This window comes from Artemia sp. Qi Xiang Cuo, chromosome 20, assembly GCF_049724085.1.
Source record: "Artemia sp. Qi Xiang Cuo chromosome 20, ASM4972408v1, whole genome shotgun sequence".
Taxonomy (NCBI): domain Eukaryota; kingdom Metazoa; phylum Arthropoda; class Branchiopoda; order Anostraca; family Artemiidae; genus Artemia; species Artemia sp. Qi Xiang Cuo.
The window spans coordinates 6736484-6755218 of record NC_142813.1 but is presented as its reverse complement, the minus strand read 5'-3'; the positions used below and the strand labels follow the sequence as shown (position 1 = coordinate 6755218).

The 18735-nt window shown below is 37.7% G+C and overlaps 1 protein-coding gene across 1 annotated transcript in view; it reads right to left on the bottom strand.

Moving 5' to 3' along the window:
* The window catches only part of lap (phosphatidylinositol-binding clathrin assembly protein lap), a 144196-nt gene that overhangs the window by 55370 nt on the left and 70091 nt on the right, over nucleotides 1–18735 (bottom strand). Inside the window, exon 12 of the mRNA XM_089105819.1 lies at nucleotides 14700–14858. Within this exon, the coding sequence (XP_088961945.1) occupies nucleotides 14700–14858 (159 nt within the window). The remainder of the gene's footprint in view (nucleotides 1–14699; nucleotides 14859–18735) is intronic.

Sequence of the window (18735 nt, the reverse complement as noted above, 5' to 3'; positions counted from 1 at the left end):
CAAACGTTTTATCATTGTATGGTATAAAAGACAAATACATTAAAGTGTTTCGGGCTATGTACGAGAATAACATTGCTGCGGTTAAGGTAGGAAATGAGGTCAGCAGCTGGTTTTGCATTAAATCAGGAGTTAAGCAAGGTTGTGTTTTATCGCCCTTTATATGGATTATTTTGATGGACTTTGTTTTAAGGAGCACAGGAAAGGCAATGGGAGACCACGGAATCAAATGGGGAGGAAAAACTCTCCTGGACTTATACTATGCTGACGATTTAAGCATCCTAGATGAAAGTGTGAGCAAAATGAATGCACTTTTAAAGGTTTTGCGAGTTCAGGGTGCCAGAATAAGTTCGAAAATAAATGTTAAGAAGACTAAGTCACTAAGGCTAGGAATAAGTGAACATGAAAAGGTGACATCGGGCAACGAAATGATTGATCAGGTGGATAGCTTCACTTACCTTGGAAGTATTCGTAGTAAAAAATTGGGAGCAGTGAAGATGTTAAAAGTAGAATAAGGAAGGCTCAGAGTGTTTTTCACAGTTAATAAAAGCTTGAAAGAATAGGAAGATAAGTCTGCAACCCAAGATTAGAATACTGGAAGGTACCGTTATGAGTGGTCAAATATGGCTCTAAAGCATGGGCGCTCCGAAAAGCGGATGCTTTCCAGAGAAACTTCCTACGGATTGTTCTGGGTACCCGGCTGACTGACCGTATTTGAAACAGTAGGCTAGGGCACGTTCTGCGGATGACAGGTTGCCAAAAATTGTCCTTTTAGGTCAACCGTCTAGGGCTAAACGGAAAGCAGGTCGTCCTCGTCTGGGGTGGGAGAATTTCAGAAAGAAAGATTTAAAGGAAATGAGAACTGCCTGGAAGGGTGTAAAGAGGGAGGCTTTGAACAGATTGGGATGGAGGAGTGTGGGTAGCTGTATTGGCCTCAGGCGGCTCGGTGCTGTGGTGAGTTGTTAGTAGTAGTAATAGCACTTGTATCATATACAAATTGTATAAAAAGATCAAGGAGACAGGCTTCACCCACCAGTATCAACCAAGGTAGGACAAAAAAAAATCCTGGTTAACTAAAAAAGAAGACGAAAATGAAATAGAATACAATTGTTGGATCCCAAGAAATATGTTTCGCTAAGAAGATACTATGTCCCTTATACCGAGAGTCATACCCGCCTATTACTTCCTGCCTATATCGTGGTTGCAGCAGTAGCTTCAACCTAGTAAAGAACGATGTGGTCCATAGTTAAACAAAAAAAAAGAAAAATTAGCCAGAAACCCCTTTTTGTTTCAGATCAGAAAAAAAGTAAACCATTGGAATTGCCTTGGCCTAAAAAACTATGCAGGAAGCTTATAGTCCCTTGGCTTGGACAATAAGAAAAATCTATTGGGTTGAACACCAGGGAAATCACTCGTGGCATTCGAATAACATTCAAATAAGGATGAACTCATTGATTTAACGACAAATGGTCATGTCAATGATAACGACCTTTAATGGTTGTTCCTTTTAATGATAAAATATATAAGATAAGTGAGTGAGGTCAGTGATTCGTCCAAGTACTTTTCTTTCTTAATTGTTGTCTTAACTGTAGGAAAATCATTTTTTTTCTCACCGAATAATTAGCTTTAACAAATTACGTAAAAAAATTATCAGAGCAAGAGGGATAACCTATGGATGGTACTATCTACAAAGCAGACATTCTTGATGAGCTCAGGATGGCTGCAGCTACAGAATATAAGTGGGTTGGCATACCAAACCAATTAAATTTGTTGTATAGCCCATATATTACCACCGGAAGTGAAAATAAAACTAACACTAGCATAGCAGGGGCGTAATTTTCTCAACATCCGGGGGTGTTGGGGGGAGGGGGGCAAAGTCGGAGCCAATTGTTCCAAGTCAAGTAAAAAAGACCAAGTGAAAAATGAAATGAAAAATGAAATATGTGCTATGTGGTATGTGCATAAAAGGTATGTGGTATGTGCATAAAAGGTATGTGGTATGTGCATAAAAGGTATGTGGTATGTGCATAAAAGTAGCATAAAAGCAAAGGTATGCTAAAGAAAAGTGATCTGTTTCTGTGAATGCTTGAATTATGTAGGTCTGTCTTAGTTTTGACAAGATTTTTGAAGACGCTAAATTTCAGCGCTAATGTGGATACCCCATAGCAAATTACGCATATGTTGCCAAATCTACCTCTATTATTCAAAAATTAGTTGCGAATTCCACAGATGTTAGTATCAGCGCAGGATTACTCGATGGAAATGATATTAAGTTTCTTGTCCGTGATATCATCGCTAATCAACAAGACAAATAACACAATTGTATTGACTTCCATGTTTTCATGACTCATCACATGTCCACATGACTCATCACATAACATGTCCTCATGTCTTATGACTCTCACTTTCTCATGTCCCTTGAGTGTTTATTTCATTATATATGGTGGTCAGCTCTGCACTTTGACTCCCAGGTCTCAAGTATGGTCTCTTTTTAATCGTATATGTTGTTTAGCGATTGATCCTTTTTTTTCGTTCTTGCTTATATTTTTTTATCCCCCTTGTATCCCTGACCTTTAAAGGGGGAATAAGAGAACTGTGATTCCAACATGTATTTAAAAATAAAACCCAGAATTCTGAACTCAAAGCGAATTTTAGCCTCTACTAAGAGTACCAGCACCATTGGAACTTGAACAATATCCTCTTACAAATTTGAACTCCTTAGTCTCACATTTTTTAAAATCGTTTATAATTACTTTAACATCCTTGCTATTTTCACTTGTGATTTTACCTGTGAAAAGCTTGTGACCGTTCTCCCAATGGTTTTGTTTTAAAGAAAAAACGGTACTTATTAAGAATCTAGAACCCACGCGACAAGGACTGCATCTAGAAAGACCGAGACGCTTAATTAAAAACAGGTTTCCACAAGTATGAGATATTGGTCACTACGTGAAAAATATTTAAACTTAATTTTTTGGGTGTTGAAGGGGCAAAAAAAAGGTACCTAGGTTAGTTTAGGTTACGTAAATACATTATTAAACAAAATCCTTTTTTCACCTTTTTTGATTTTATTTTTCATTTTGTTATTTTCTTTCCTCTCTGTGTTTCATTTGTTTAGGTTACGTATTTAATAAATGCTATGCTTTACCCCCACTCCTCTTAATGTGAAAATATATAGCCCAAATTTGTTCATAAACTATTATATTTTCATCCTATATTGTTTTGTTTCATTAGCATTTAACGAAACTTCACTTCTCGCGTGTGTTCTGGACTCTTAATAAGTACCGATAAAACAGATATCTTGGCGTAATAGCAAAAAATTGTTGTTCATCAGTCAAATATTGTGAGATTTTTTTTTCTCCTCTCCTGAAAATTTGCAATTATGAAGATACGTCCTTTTGATATCCGACTGACGTGTTCGCACTCGCTTAATTGCGTTTTTTTATTCCTATATTCACGGCACCAGGTACATAGTGGTATCTGATATGCCTTTATTCAATTACCTCGTTTTGAAACCTCGAGGTTTTAAATGTCTGTTGAACCTTCTTTTGAAAGAGTCAACAGAAGGATTTGCAGGAATAGCATCCCCAGGATGTTAGTCCGACGTTCAGATAGAAGTGCAATGCCGGAAGAAGCTGTTCCTCAGGTACTCGGTTCTACATTAAGTAGACTGAGTTAGGTAGACCCATGCGACAAAGCTTCTCGGAAGAATGTAACTAGTAGTGAAAAGGGTACACTCATCATTCATTTAAGTGATCCCCCCCCCATAGTCGGCAGTATAGGTCATATACCTATACTGTTTAAAGGAAACCGAAGAGTTCTTTTTCTACCATCGAAAGAAAGCAGCTTCTAGTGCTGTCCAAATTTTTTTTTAAGTTTTGGTTCCACGAACGACTCTAAATTTTCTGTTTTTTTCTTGAATAAAATTCTTTTGCTTTTGTTTTCTTGATAACCTTTGAATGTTATATATAAATTGCGGAACTCTGCAATATGCTACAGCCCTTAGTTTTACTGTATAACCCGTCTATAACAACATTTCATTTTCAATGGAATGCTATGTTCGGGGAGGACTGTGCCATCGCTTGCCAGTGCCATCGGTTCAGTGCCATCGCTCCCGAAGCTCCCAAAGGACTGTGCCATCGCTGTTATTCAAATATTTTTTTCGGCGGGGTTTTTACACAAAAAAAAACTAAAAAAAACCAGAAAAAATTTATTTATGTCCATTTTTGTTACGTTTTTACGAGTCAGACAAACGTTTCGGGGGGGGGGGGGGGGGTACGGCCTTGATCATAGAAGATTAAAAAGAGCCTATTTGATCGGAAATGAAAAGTTCTAGTGCGCTTTTTAAGTGACCAAAATATTGGAGGGTAGCTAGTGTGGAGGAGCAGTGTGCCTCCCGAAGCTGGAACGGCATGTAAAATACCATTCTATTGATTTAGCCTCATAATAGAAGATGATTTGACTCTGCTCAGAGAACATTTCTTGTTTTGCAGAATAAAACATGAAAACAAAGGGCTTTACTGTGGCATGGTCTTCTGTTGCTTAAAATGAATCGCTTCAAACTTGAAGCTATTCCTCAAGTACTCGGTTCTACGTTAAGTACGTTCTACATTCTACGTTCTACATTCTATACATACTACGTTCTACAAGTACTCGGTTCTACGTTAAGTAGACTGAGTTAAGTAGATCCATACGACAAAGCTTCTCGGGAGAATGTAACTAGTAGTGAAAAGGGTACCCTCATCACTTATTTGAGTTTGAAGTTACTGGCTATAATCATTTTCACGAAAGCACATTCGACATTCTAATGGTGTGATCAAATGAACATCGTTTCTGGTCATACAACTATACTGTTTCATACCCAAGAAGATGTGGATGACATTTAAGATCTGGCACACTCAGTTATTTTGGTAAAATTATTGTTCCAATTTTTCCTCCCACATATGATATCCTTCAAAATTTTTGGTTATCACGATCATATGTACATGATATATGAATGTGATTTCTGCAAACAAGGTATTGACAACACAATCAATAGTGATAGTGAAGAGGTTGTGAATCAGCTAGTGAAAGAGGTTGGGGCTCATCTTCGGGCTCTCTTATTATACAAATTAAAAATTACATTAGTGATAACAAATATAATACGGTGTGACGGGTCAATCTTTGTGTTAAAATTTACCTATGTATTGAAAAGAATCACATTAAGACATCGACTGGTGAGTGATGATAGACAAATAGTAAATATGTGGACATCCTACAAAGACAATATGGGTGTGGTATATGCAAGAAAACTCGACCCAGTTTCATGCATACATAGCAAACGTAAAGTGATTTGTAACATGACAACCATACATAGCAACCATACATAACCATAGATAGACAACCATACATAGCAAACGTAAAGTGATTTGAAAAAGGACAACCATACATAGCAACCATACATAACCATACATAGACAAACATACATAGCAAACGTAAAGTGATTTGTAACAGGACAACCATACATAGCAACCATACATAACCATACATAGCAAACGTAAAGTGATTTGTAACAGGACAACCATACATAGCAACCATAAATAACCATACATAGCAAACGCAAAGTGATTTGCAACAGGACAACCGTACATAGCAACCTTAAATAACCATACATAGACAACCATACATAGCAAACGCAAAGTGATTTCTAACAGGACAACAATACATAGCAACCATACATAACCATACATAGACAACCATACATAGCAAACGCAAAGTGATTTGTAGCAGGACAACCATACATAGCAACCATACATAACCATACATAGACAACCATACATAGCAAACGTAGAGTGATTTGTAACAGGACAACCATACATAACCATACATAGACAACCATACATAGCAAACGCAAAGTGATTTGCAACAGCACAACCGTACATAGCAACCATACATAACCATACATAGACAACCATACATAGCAAACGTAAAGTGATTTGTAACAGGACAACCCAATATTGCATCACATTATATATTCGTGTTGTTTCACAGCCAATATGAATTTAATCATAAATGTAGTCAGATATCCTTTAGGCAGTAGAATTCACGACAAAATAAACTCTATAGACACAATAACTACAAATATACAACAAACTAAAAATACACAAAAAAAAACTATACAATAAATATACAATATACTAAAGGTTCAATACACAGTATATACAATATACTATAAATATACAATAAATATACATTATACTACATAATATATAATAAAATATGTAGACAAAATAGTTATTAACTATACAACAAACTATAAATAAACAATAAACTATACATAAAAATGAACTAAACTATACAATAAACTGTAGACATAATAAACTATGTCTACATAGTAACACAATAAACAAAGGCAAAGAGATAGGAACAATAAACAAAGGCAATAAACAAAGGCATATAAACATAATAAACAAAGGCTAAAAGATAGGCAATATAAACAAAGGTATATAAACATAATAAACAAAGGCAAAAAGAGTGTTGCACATGCAAGAAAAACTGATACAACTTCTAGCACGTATCAAAAACGTAATGTCATCTGTCATTGTCACTAATATACCTTGACAAATTAATATCGTTTGTAAGCAGGTACTGTTTAATGACGCAGGGGTGATCATATTTTCTTGAAGAGTGCACACACAGATAGTAAATGCTGTTGCCACAGTGTCAATACAAAAAAAGCAAAACAAGTTAAAAATATGTCTTAACAGAATCACTAAAAGACGATATTCACAATGAGGCCATTTGAGAAAAATCACGTTACCATAATCACGAAAATGTTGACATCCTAAAAAGACTATACCTTTGTGACGTATGCAAAAAAAAAAATTAATCCAATTTCTTGTATAAGCACAAAGGTAGAGTCATTAGTAACCCATAGACACACGAATATTTTATCACATTGTATATTCATGCTGTTTCACATTTAATATGAATTTAGTCATAAATAAGGTCTGACATGCTTAAAGCAACAAAAGTCTAAAACCAAAATTTTAGACATTACGCAAAACGTACGAGTGCAATGTGTCACACGCAGAGTAGCTTTTTCCATAAAATATGTTGGAGCGAAATTATGTAACACCATACCGCTGGAAACAAAAGATTATGTTTCAGTTCCATCATTGGATATAATTATAAGAAACATCCCCTTTCTACTGATACAAATGAATAGCGTTTAGCAGAATCTCTTCTTTTCTGTGTACTGCAATGTGCCTTTGGTTTAGCACATTGTGATGTATTAGTGCTATGCTGCATTTGTATTTAATACGTTGTGCTGTTCTGTAAATCATCAGTGATGAGTTAATTTAGATACTAGACGTTCTCCAGGGGGTTAACGGTTTAGCCCTTAGGGAGCCTCTTCTGAGGCTCCCTAATACATTGTGATGTATTAGTGCTATGCTGCATTTATATTTAATACGTTGTGCTGTTCTGTAAATCATCAGTGATGAGTTAATTTAGATACTCGACGTTCAACAGGGGGCTAACGTTAAGCCCTTAGGGAGCCTCTTCTGAGGCTCCCTAATACATTGTGATGTATTAGTGCTATGCTGCATTTATATTTCATACGTTATGATGTTCTGAAAATCATCAGTGATGATTTAATTTAGATACTCGACGTTCTCCAGGGGGCTAACGTTAAGCCCTTAGGGAGCCTCTTCTGAGGCTCCCTAATACCTTGTGATGTATTAATGCTATGCTGCATTTACATTTAATACGTTGTGCTGTTCTGTAAATCATCAGTGATGAGTTAATTTAGATACTCGACGTTTTCCAGGGGGCTAACGTTTAGCTCTTAGGGAGCCTCTTCTGAGGCTCCCTAATAAATTGTGATGTATTAATGCTATGCTGCATTTACATTTAATACGTTCTGCTGTTCTGTAAATCACCACTGATGAGTTAATTTAGATACTCGACGTTATCCAGGGGCTCACGTTTATCCATTAGAGAGCCTCTTCTGAGGCTCCCTAATACATTGGGATGTATTAATGCTATGCTGCATTTACATTTAATACGTTGTGCTGTTCTTTAAATCATCAGTGATGAGTTAATTTAGATACTCGACGTTTTCCAGGGGGTTAACGTTTAGCTCTTAGGGAGCCTCTTCTGAGGCTCCCTAATAAATTGTGATGTATTAATGCTATGCTGCATTTACATTTAATACGTTCTGCTGTTCTGTAAATCAACACTGATGAGTTAATTTAGATACTCGACGTTCTCCAGGGGCTAACGTTTAGCCCTTAGAGAGCCTCTTCTGAGGCTCCCTAATACATTGGGATGTATTAATGCTATGCTGCATTTACATTTAATACGTTGTGCTGTTCTTTAAATCATCAGTGATGAGTTAATTTAGATACTCGACGTTTTCCAGGGGGCTAACGTTTAGCTCTTAGGGAGCCTCTTTTGAGGCTCCCTAATACATTTTGATGTATTAATGCTATGCTGCATTTACATTTAATACATTGTGCTGTTCTGTAAATTATCAGTGATGAGTTAATTTAGATACTCGACGTTCTCCAGGGGGCTAACGTTAAGCCCTTAGGGAGCCTCTTCTGAGGCTCCCTAATACATTATGATGTATTAATACTATGCTGCATTTATATTTAATACGTTGTGCTGTTCTGTAAATCATCAGTGATGAGTTAATTTAGATACTCGACGTTTTCCAGGGGGCTAACGTTTAGCTCTTAGGGAGCCTCTTCTGAGGCTCCCTAATACATTGTGATGTATTAGTGCTATGCTGCATTTATATTTAATACGTTGTGCTGTTCTGTAAATCATCAGTGATGATTTAATTTAGATACTCGACGTTCTCCAGGGGGCTAACGTTAAGCCCTTAGGGAGCCTCTTTTGAGGCTCCCTAATACATTGTGATGTATTAGTGCTATGCTGCATTTATATTTAATACGTTGTGTTGTTCTGTAAATCATCAGTGATGAGTTAATTTAGATACTCGACGTTCTCCAGGGGGCTAACGTTTACCCCTTAGGGAGCCTCTTTTGAGGCTCCCTAATACATTGTGATGTATTAGTGCTATGCTGCATTTATATTTAATACGTTGTGCTGTTCTGAAAATCACCAGTGATGATTTAATTTAGATACTCGACGTTCTCCAGGGGGCTAACGTTTAGCCCTTAGGGAGCCTCTTCTGAGGCTCCCTAATACATTGTGATGTATTAATGCTATGCTGCATTTACATTTAATACGTTGTGCTGTTCTGTAAATCATCAGTGATGAGTTAATTTAGATACTCGACGTTTTCCAGGGGGCTAACGTTTAGCTCTTAGGGAGCCTCTTCTGAGGCTCCCTAATACATTGTGATGTATTAATGATATGCTGCATTTACATTTAATACGTTGTGCTGTTCTGTAAATCACCAGTGATGAGTTAATTTAGATACTCGACGTTCTCCAGGGGGCTAAAGTTTAGCCCTTAGGGAGCCTCTTCTGAGGCTCCCTAATACATTGTGATGTATTAATGCTATGCTGCATTTACATATAATACGTTGTGCTGTTCTGCAAATCATCAGTGATGAGTTAATTTAGATACTCGACGTCCTCCAGGGGGCTAACGTTTAGCCCTTATGGAGCCCTCGTTTAGGCCCTGAAATTGTGCTCTTATTTGTGTGCTTTTATTCAATACAGACTAGTCAAGACTAGTCAACACATGCATGAAAAGCCAAACCCAAATCCTTACAAGTCCGTACATTGTATAGTGTAATAATATATTATAGTGATATTAGTGTAAATCGTATATTGTATACTGATATAGTATAAATCGAATATTGTAATAGATTATTATCCGTATATTGTATATTAAATACATATTAGTATATTATATTAATATATTAATTGATGTGTTAATTACAATATAATTCCCATGTATCAATCGTATATTGTTTCCTGATCTAGGGGATTTGCAGCAAGTTAAAGATCTGATACAATCAGGCAGTCAAACGAAACACTGTCGCATTTTTTACATTTTCTGGAAAAGATGACAGATAAACAGTAAATGCTGTTGACACAACACCAATATAAATAACCAAAAACAGTTGAAAAAGTTCCTCATAGGATTCCCTGACACAAGATATTTACGACATAGCCCTTTAAACCATATGATGCGACTTTTAATAATCACGACAACGTTGACATCTTACAAAAAGTATATAGTTAGGTACATAAGCGTCTGGTTTGTGCATTTTATGGTAAAAGCATGAAATTTGGCAGACATGTGCAGAAAAATATGGTGCCGATTATCGTGCCGTTTTGCGCTTTTCCACACGGGGAAAAATAGCTGACTTTCAAAGTGGGAAATTTTTCCGATCAGAGGGTCGTTTCTGACTAATTTGTCTCTCCTGATCCCAAAAATGTGCTTACTTGTTTCGTCCAACTCCTGTGCTCTATGCACTTCCGAGTAATTTCCGCTTTCTGACTTTGTATTTTTCATCGTAATCGCATAGAAACTGGTGAACATGTTACAGAAAATGTGAAGAATTGACTAAGTCGCAAATTCAAATTTGTCTCCGAGGTTCCGCGCTACTTTGTGTTTTTCCGCGCGAAGAAAAAAAACGCGAATTTTGAGAATGAGCGATGACCGAGTTTAAGATCTCTTTTCTGACTAATTCAAGTCTCTCGATTCCAAAAAATGTGGTTATTTTTGCAATCGGATTCTTGGTTCAGTATTTACCAGTTTCATAACCACGGTTTCTATGTCATACTCTAACAAAAAATCATACCATCCCTATAACATTCCGAAGATCATACATTTTTGACTGTAAGTAATTAATTACCGTTTCAGATCTCCTCAATAAACTTTCAGTAAAAAAAATAAATAATTTATAAAACTCAAACTTAAGGAACTTCGGACGTAAGAAACATACGATTGTGATGACAAAATGTAGAATACTTAACTACTTCAGGTATTTCAAAATAGTTAAACAATCACAGGGATCATAGGAATGAAATATCCGATTTCGACTTGTTTCTTCATAAATATTGCTAAAAAAAACAAAATGAGGACCTCACGGACAGGATACAGGTCGTAATCGGCTTCTGACAATTAAAGCTACAAAAAGTGCACTACTGATTGTACTGATTATCACAAACTTCGTACGAACAGAGATCTGTGTATTCAAGGGAAGCTTTTGCCATTTGCACCTGTTTTTGGACTTTGTTTTACAGCCACATTTGAGCAGTTCTTTGCAAATTGTCGCTGCCTCGGGATGATTAGTCCAGAAAGGCGTCCAGCTTCCGTCATGCTTCACCCAGCCGTATAAACCTGGATCCAGTGGAGAAAGATCCGGACAGCAGGATGATGCCCATATCTGGGCCTGCAAGAAAGCGCGTTTGGTATGCTGCTCAAGAGCACCAGCTGTTGGGGACAGTCTTTCCATTCCGGCTGTTTTTCGTGGGAAAAGCTCCTTCCGCAGACTGTTCTGTAAGGTGATAATCTAGGAGCGAGGCTACTGATGTAATCAGAGTAACGAAAGTCGGAAGAAGTTGTATCGCATCCAGAGAAAGCATGCAAAAAGAGAAGGCTGCGAGACCTGTCAGGTCCTAGATGATAAGTAATATCGTGAAAGGGCAGTATTTTCGTCTTTGATCCATGCCCATAGAAGACAAACAGGTTTTCAATCTGAAGCTGCTGGAACAGAGCTGTTGCAATCACAACTACATCAGAATCCACAGTTCTGATGGCTATGAAGTTATAGTCACACTGGGCCTGATGGAAGGCATGGAACAGCACACGAGTTTCACCTTCTTCGTAGTTGGTAAGTGTTAGGTCTTCGCAAAAAGCGATATCTGGCGTTGAAATAACTGCGTCTCCAAGAGTGGCCACTACAAAGATGTCCTGCAATTCCTGGACTACCATAGTCGCCAAAAAATAGAAGTCAACTCCTGTTCTCAGTTGATGTCAAAAAGTCACGCCAGTTCATCCAAGGAACGGGGGTTCGGTCTGTGATTTTCACGGCATAAGACGAAGTTCCTCTGTGCTCACGCGCTCCGTTTTTTAGTCTGTCGTCAGCGTAGATGTCAAAGACGAGGTCAATCCTTTGAGCGTCGCTTTGGGACTGTTGCTTTCTAATGTAGGTAGCGAAGTACGAGCGAGCGTATTCACCGAAACTAATTCCAGGCTTAGGAACGATGAGGTGAACTAGAACAGACTTCTAGTACAATTGAGTCAACGGTTGGGAGACTGCTGGACAGTGGCTCTTCAAGCTCTGCTGTCCAACAGTCAACTATGTCACATTTTTTCCAAACCGTAGCTTGCTGTACTCGGACAGGGAAGGTGCAACAAGCTGGTTCTCGTGCTTGAAAAAGTAGGTCAGGTCTGCCCCTCTACCCTTGCAGCCTATGTACAAACGACTGAAGAGGCTGCAGTTTGACTGCATGTACTTTACCTGCAGCTGAGACTTGGAGGTGGATTTTTTTTTTTTGCGGAACGAACAGGACTATGTTCTGTGTCGTTCAGGACTATGTCATTTCGTGGTGATTTGTACTTGTTTCTTTGGCCTGGCTGAATTCATCCAGCATTCGACTTAGCTCCGGTGAGATCGCTACAAATGTACCTTCATACGCATACCGACTTCGGTTAACATTTGAACCTGTTCCGAGTGACTCGGCTGTACCAGCTGTAAAAACATCAGCCTCGGTTAAGTGACTGATCGTACGCAATAACTCCACACTGCCCAGGGTTGAGAACTAGACACAGGGTTGTGTCTAACTAGACGCAAACAAATGGCAGTTGAAAGCCAAAAGCGGGAACAGGAACCTTCCTTGTTGCTAATTGGTACTGCAACAGTTCTTCTGGTTTTAAAACTGCTTCCTTCAAAGCGAAAATATTATAAGAAATATTGTCTGTTCGCAAAGCTTCAAGAAATTTGTCTATGCGCGACTCAAATACCTCATATCGCTTTTATGCCTAAGGCAGAAAAGACTATTAGTCACGTGGTGAGACTTTAAACAACATCACAGGAGTGGGAAAACTAAGAAATCACAGAGCGGCAAAAATTTAGTCTTCTGAATATTGTATGTCACGATATGAAGACATTTATAAAAGAAAACAGCACTTATTAAAGGTAAATTGTACGTTAATTGTTTTCTTCTCATATGCTTTCTCTTTAAAAAGTACGTGCCACGTGGATTTTCTTCCTTTCTTTGTTAAACCTGCTAGCGATATGAGGGATTTTGAGTCGCGTATTTAAGCCAGCAAATGATCCATTCATTCAGATCACAGTCGTCACTTGCACATTAAGGTGAACCAGAGTTTGCAATGTAGTATGAAAGACAGTCTACACCCGGTGATGAAAAAGAGATGATAACTCAGTAACGGATGGTTGGATATTAAAAGTAAGCACATTTTAAAAGTAAGCATATTAAAAGTAAGCACATTTTCAGACTCAGCATACTCGATTTATTCATGAAGGATACCCTAAGCGCACCTACTACCTTAGTATACAAAAAAAAAGTACGATCCAAGATGATGAAAATGACGATAACTCGCACATGTTCAGAATCAGCAGACCCGAATCAACCAGAAACGACCCTTCAAACTTCAAAATCCTTCAATTTCGAAAATACACGATTTTCCGCGCGGAAAACGTAGAAAAACGCCCTCAGAAAATGTGATTCTACCCCCTGTCAGATTCTCCGTATTTTTCTACATACGTGCCAATTTTCGAGCCTTTACCATAAAATACACAAACCTTATGGAAATTGGCGCTTATGTACCTAACTAATACTAATGTGACATATGCAAAAAAAACTTGATCCGATTTTTTGGATCACAAAGGTAAGGATCACGAAGGATCACAAACGTCACAAAGGTGAAGTCATTTGTAACTCATAGACACACGAATATTGCATCACATTATGTTCATGATGTTCCACAGTCAATATGAATTTCATCATGTGGTCTGATATGCTTAAGACTGCTGACAACACTAAAAAAGTGATACTTTTTCTACACTTTTTACACAAGTAAGGCAATCATAACACGATCAATATGAATAAGGAAGAGATTCAGCTAGCGGAAGAGGTTGGATTTCCACCTCAGGTCAGCTGAAATGAATTTATTCATGAATGTGATATTATATACTTAAAGCAGCAGACAGCACTAAAAAAATAATTCTTTTTTTTACACTTTATACACAAGTAAGGCATTCTCAGCACGATCAACATGGATAGGGAAGAGAATGACTTAGTGGAGGTTAGACCACCTCAGGCCAATCGAAATTAATTTAATCATAAATGTGATCTGATATGCTTAAAGCTGCAGACAACACTAAAAAATTTATTCTTTTTTTTACACTTTATACACAAGTAAGTTACTTTTACACTTTATACAATTATTCACCAATAATTAACATTCACCAAACCAAAGCTATATAATCTGAAAGTCAAATCCACCAAAGTCGGGACAAAATTTCATCCGAAAAGGTGACACTATGAATAAATCCTGTTGACATCATACACATTTAAATACAAAAAAAATCCTACATACCGAAGACACACATGATATTCGCAGCGTGATTTTTCGAAAAGCCTTACACTGTCGCACGTAATCACGACCGTAAAAAAAATGTTCATACATGCAGGACCATGCGTAAAGAATAAGAATCTATACATAGAAAAAAAAAATCAGACGTAGAAGTAAACTAATAAATAACTGACCTGAGAAATGGGTGTAGAGGTCATGGCACTGATAGGCGGCTCTTCTAAACTGAATAGGTCGATAATAGCGGAATTTGAGGACGTTGTTGTTGCAAAAGCTGAAGGGGCAGTTTGGGGCGCTGAATTTGTAGGAGAACTCAGAAATGGATTCGTACTTTTCTAAAAAAAGGAAATATTATTTTAAAATATGTTACATAATATTTTGCATGAATAAAATGTTATTCATAAAAAAATTTTCAGGTCGATCGTACATTTTACGAATGAATGAATTTTAACAATAAGAGTAACGCCTGATAAATCAATGAACATTAAGAGTAATAACAATACAAACACTATATTCATAAATACCGAAAGAATATAAGAAATTCGAAATATTCCCATAGAATTGTGTCTGCAGGAACATCTGCAGGAATATCTGCAGGAATTATCTTCAAAACTTAAGTTTGGTTTGTAAGTCTTTTTCGGAAAGCCTAGACAAGGAATGTCAACAGGGACCTTTATGTCACTGTATCTAATAGACGATTTTGGTGTATAAGCAAATGTTTAGATGTTTATTAGTCAATCATTAAATTGCGTCATCCCTGGTGGTTTTTCTCAGAGACAGCCCTGGTTCAGTGGTAGTAAAAATGTTTGTGTACCTGTCACTAGGGATGACTCGATCATAGAAAGTATAAATTGGGTCACCACTGTGGCAGTGGTAGGTCTGAGTCGGCGACATCCTAAACGTTTCTGTGCCTGAACGTAGAGTAAACGCTTTCAGGCTTCTCCATATTTTGCAAACACTGAATTGCAGTAGTGGTTTTACACAGTTGCAGCCCTAGTTCAGTGGTAGTCCAAATGTGGGTGTTTCTGACACAAATGTTGAATCGTTCTAGCATATCAATATTTTACAGAAGGTATAAACTGTGTCAGCATTGTGACAGTGGTAGCTATGTATGTTTCTCAGTGTCAGCCCCCGGTTCAGTGGTAGTCCAAATGTGAATGTTCCTGACACAAGGGTTGACTCGTTCTAGCATATCTATATTTTACAGAAGGTATAACTTGTGTCAGCATTGTGAAAGTGGTAGCCATGTATGTTTCTCAGTGGCAGCCCTGGTTCAGTGGTAGCCCAAATGTGAATGTTCCTGTCACAAGTGTTGAATCGTTCTAGCATATCTATATTTTACAGAAGGTATAAATTGTGTCAGCATTGTGACAGTGGTAGCCATGTATGTTTCTCAGTGGCAGCCCCTGTTCAGTGGTAGTCCAAATGTTTGTGTATCTGACATTAGGGTCGCGTCGTTCGTCTATGTTTTATGATGTCAGCCCTGTGGCAGTGGTAGATATCAATCGAAGATAGTCCAAACGTTTCTGTACCTGAACGTGGAGTAGACCTTTCCAGCTTCTCTGTATTTTGTAAACGCTATAAATTGTGTCGGCCTTAAAGCGGGGTTTGTTACTCAGTGGTAGCCCTGGTTCAGTGGTAGTCCAAATTTTTGTGTACATGACACTAGGGTCGATTCGATCGTCTATATTTTACAGAAAGTAAAAATTATATCAGCCCAGTGGCAGTTGTAGACCTGATTCTGAGTTAGTCCGAACGTTTTTGTGCCAGAAAGTAGAGTAGACTTTCTGTCTTTCGATCTAATGCAGACGCTTTAAATTGTGTCAGCCTTACAGCAGGGTTTGTTTCTCAGTGGTAGCCCACGTTCAGTGAACTGTATGTAAATTATATACAGTATAATCACGACTCAGTAACTTTTGGCTACTGCAGTCTTTACGCAAACAAAAGCTCCGCCCATATCCTCGTCCACCGCATAGTTGGAGCCAATTTTCCCAAATCAAGTGAAAATGATCGAAAATGAGAAATGAGCCATATAGTAGACCACGTATTTTCGCAGAAACTTTCTCAGAATGCCTTTAAAACCAATTTGCGACTTTGAAACCTACTTGTAATTTCTAAAAACATCTAATAATAACATTACACTACTAACTACCGATTTTTATAAATGTATTGGAATAAATTAATTTAAAATTAGATTATTCACAATTTAATGCTACAAAGGTGAAGCCAAGTTTCGCGTTCAAGAGAAATCTGACTTGTATACCCATAAAAAAATCTAATGTCGCTTATGTTTCTACTTTCTCCGGAGCCCTTGTATCTTGGTCCGTACAGTGTACAGTGGTTCAGTTGTAGTCCAAATTTTTGTGTACCTGACACTAGGGTCGATTCGATTGTCTACAATTTACGGAAGGTGCAAATTATGTCAGTCCTGTGGCAGTGGCAGACCTGTTTCGGCAGTAGTCCGAACGTTTGTGTGCCTGAACGTAGAGTAGACTCTTCCTATCTTCTCGATCTATTGTAGATACTAATGATTGTGTCAGGCTTACAGCAGGGTTTGTTTCTCAGTTATCTTCTCGATCTATTGTAGATGCTGAAAATTCTGTCAGATTTACAGCAGGGTTTGTTTCTCAGTGGTAGCCTTGGTTCAGTGGTAGTCCAAATGTTTGTGTACCTGACACTAGGGGTATTCCATCGTCTATATTTTACAGAAGGTGCAAATTATGTCAGTTCTGTGGCAGTGCTAGACCTGATTCGGCAGTATTCCGAACGTTTGTGTGCCTGAACGTAGAGTAGGTTCTTTCTATCTTCTCGATCTATTGTAGATGCTGAAAATTCTGTCAGACTTACAGCAGGGTTTGTTTCTCAGTGCTAGCCTTGGTTCAGTGGTAGTCCAAATGTTTGTGTACCTGACACTAGAGGGATTCGATCGTCTATACTTTACAGAAGGTACAAATTATGTCAGTCCTGTGGCAGTGGTAGACCTGATTCGGCAGAAGTCTGAACGTTTGTGTGCTTGAACTTAGAGTAGACTTTATGTCTTCTCAATCTATTGCAGACGCTGTAAATTGTGTCAGAATTACAGCAAAGTTTGTTTCTCAATGGTAGCCCCGGTTAAGTCGTAGTCTAAATGTTTGCGCACCTGACACTACGGTCGATCCGTTCGTCCATATTTTACGAAAGGTAGAAACTATGTCATCCCTGTGGTAGTGATAGTCCTGATTCAGTAATAGTCCAAAATTTTGTGTGCCTGAACGTAGAGTACCACGCTTTCTAGCTTCTCGATAGATTGTAGACCCTGAAAATTGTGTCAGGGTTTATTTATAGCAGGGTTTGATTCTCAGAGACAACCCTGGTTCAGTGGCAGTCCAAATGCTTATTTGCCTGCCACTAGGGTCGATTCGTTCGTCTATATCTTACAAAAGGTGCAAATTATGTCAGTCCTGTGGCAGTGGTAGACCTGTGGCAGAACGCAGAGTAGACACTTTCTAGCTTTTCTACTTGACAGACGCTGTAAATTGTGTCAGCCTTACAGCAGTGGTTTTTCTTAGTGGCAGGCATAGTACAGTGGTATTCCAAATGTATGTGTACTTACAGTATACTCGCTCAAGCTAGAGAAGCTCAAGCTTCTCTATATTTACATAATTTGCTTAAATATTTGATAAGTTGGCTACTTTTTTTGGCCATTCTACTCTTTAAACGCTGTCAGTAAACTTCGCCAGTTTTGGTCAAAGATCAAATGTTACTGCATTGACTTGATTACCCAGATACAGGTAACGATATGGTTATTGATGGTTTTGATAAAGAAGAAGGTGTAGTCTCTTGACATCATCAATTAACTTATAATATTAGCCTGAAACGTCGAAATGTCTTGTTAGATCTTTGAATAGTTATAAAATGTGATAAAAAACTTTTATAAGCATGAAGACCTAAAATTAATTGGAAGATTTACAAAAAGACCAAAAAAATTAAAACTAAAAAAAAACTTTTAAAAAATCATCAAATGCGCTGAAAAAAAAATTCCAGCTACCTAGAAAAATTAAAATTTTTTAGATGAAAAGATAGATATGGGGAAGATACTTGAAATTTGTCCCATCCTCATGACATATTTCATAACTACTTTACTTCAATATGAAAGCAAAAACCACTTGAACACGATCATCAGGGACTGGTAACAGGATTTTATCCTGTTAACCCCCCCCCCCCCCCCGACAC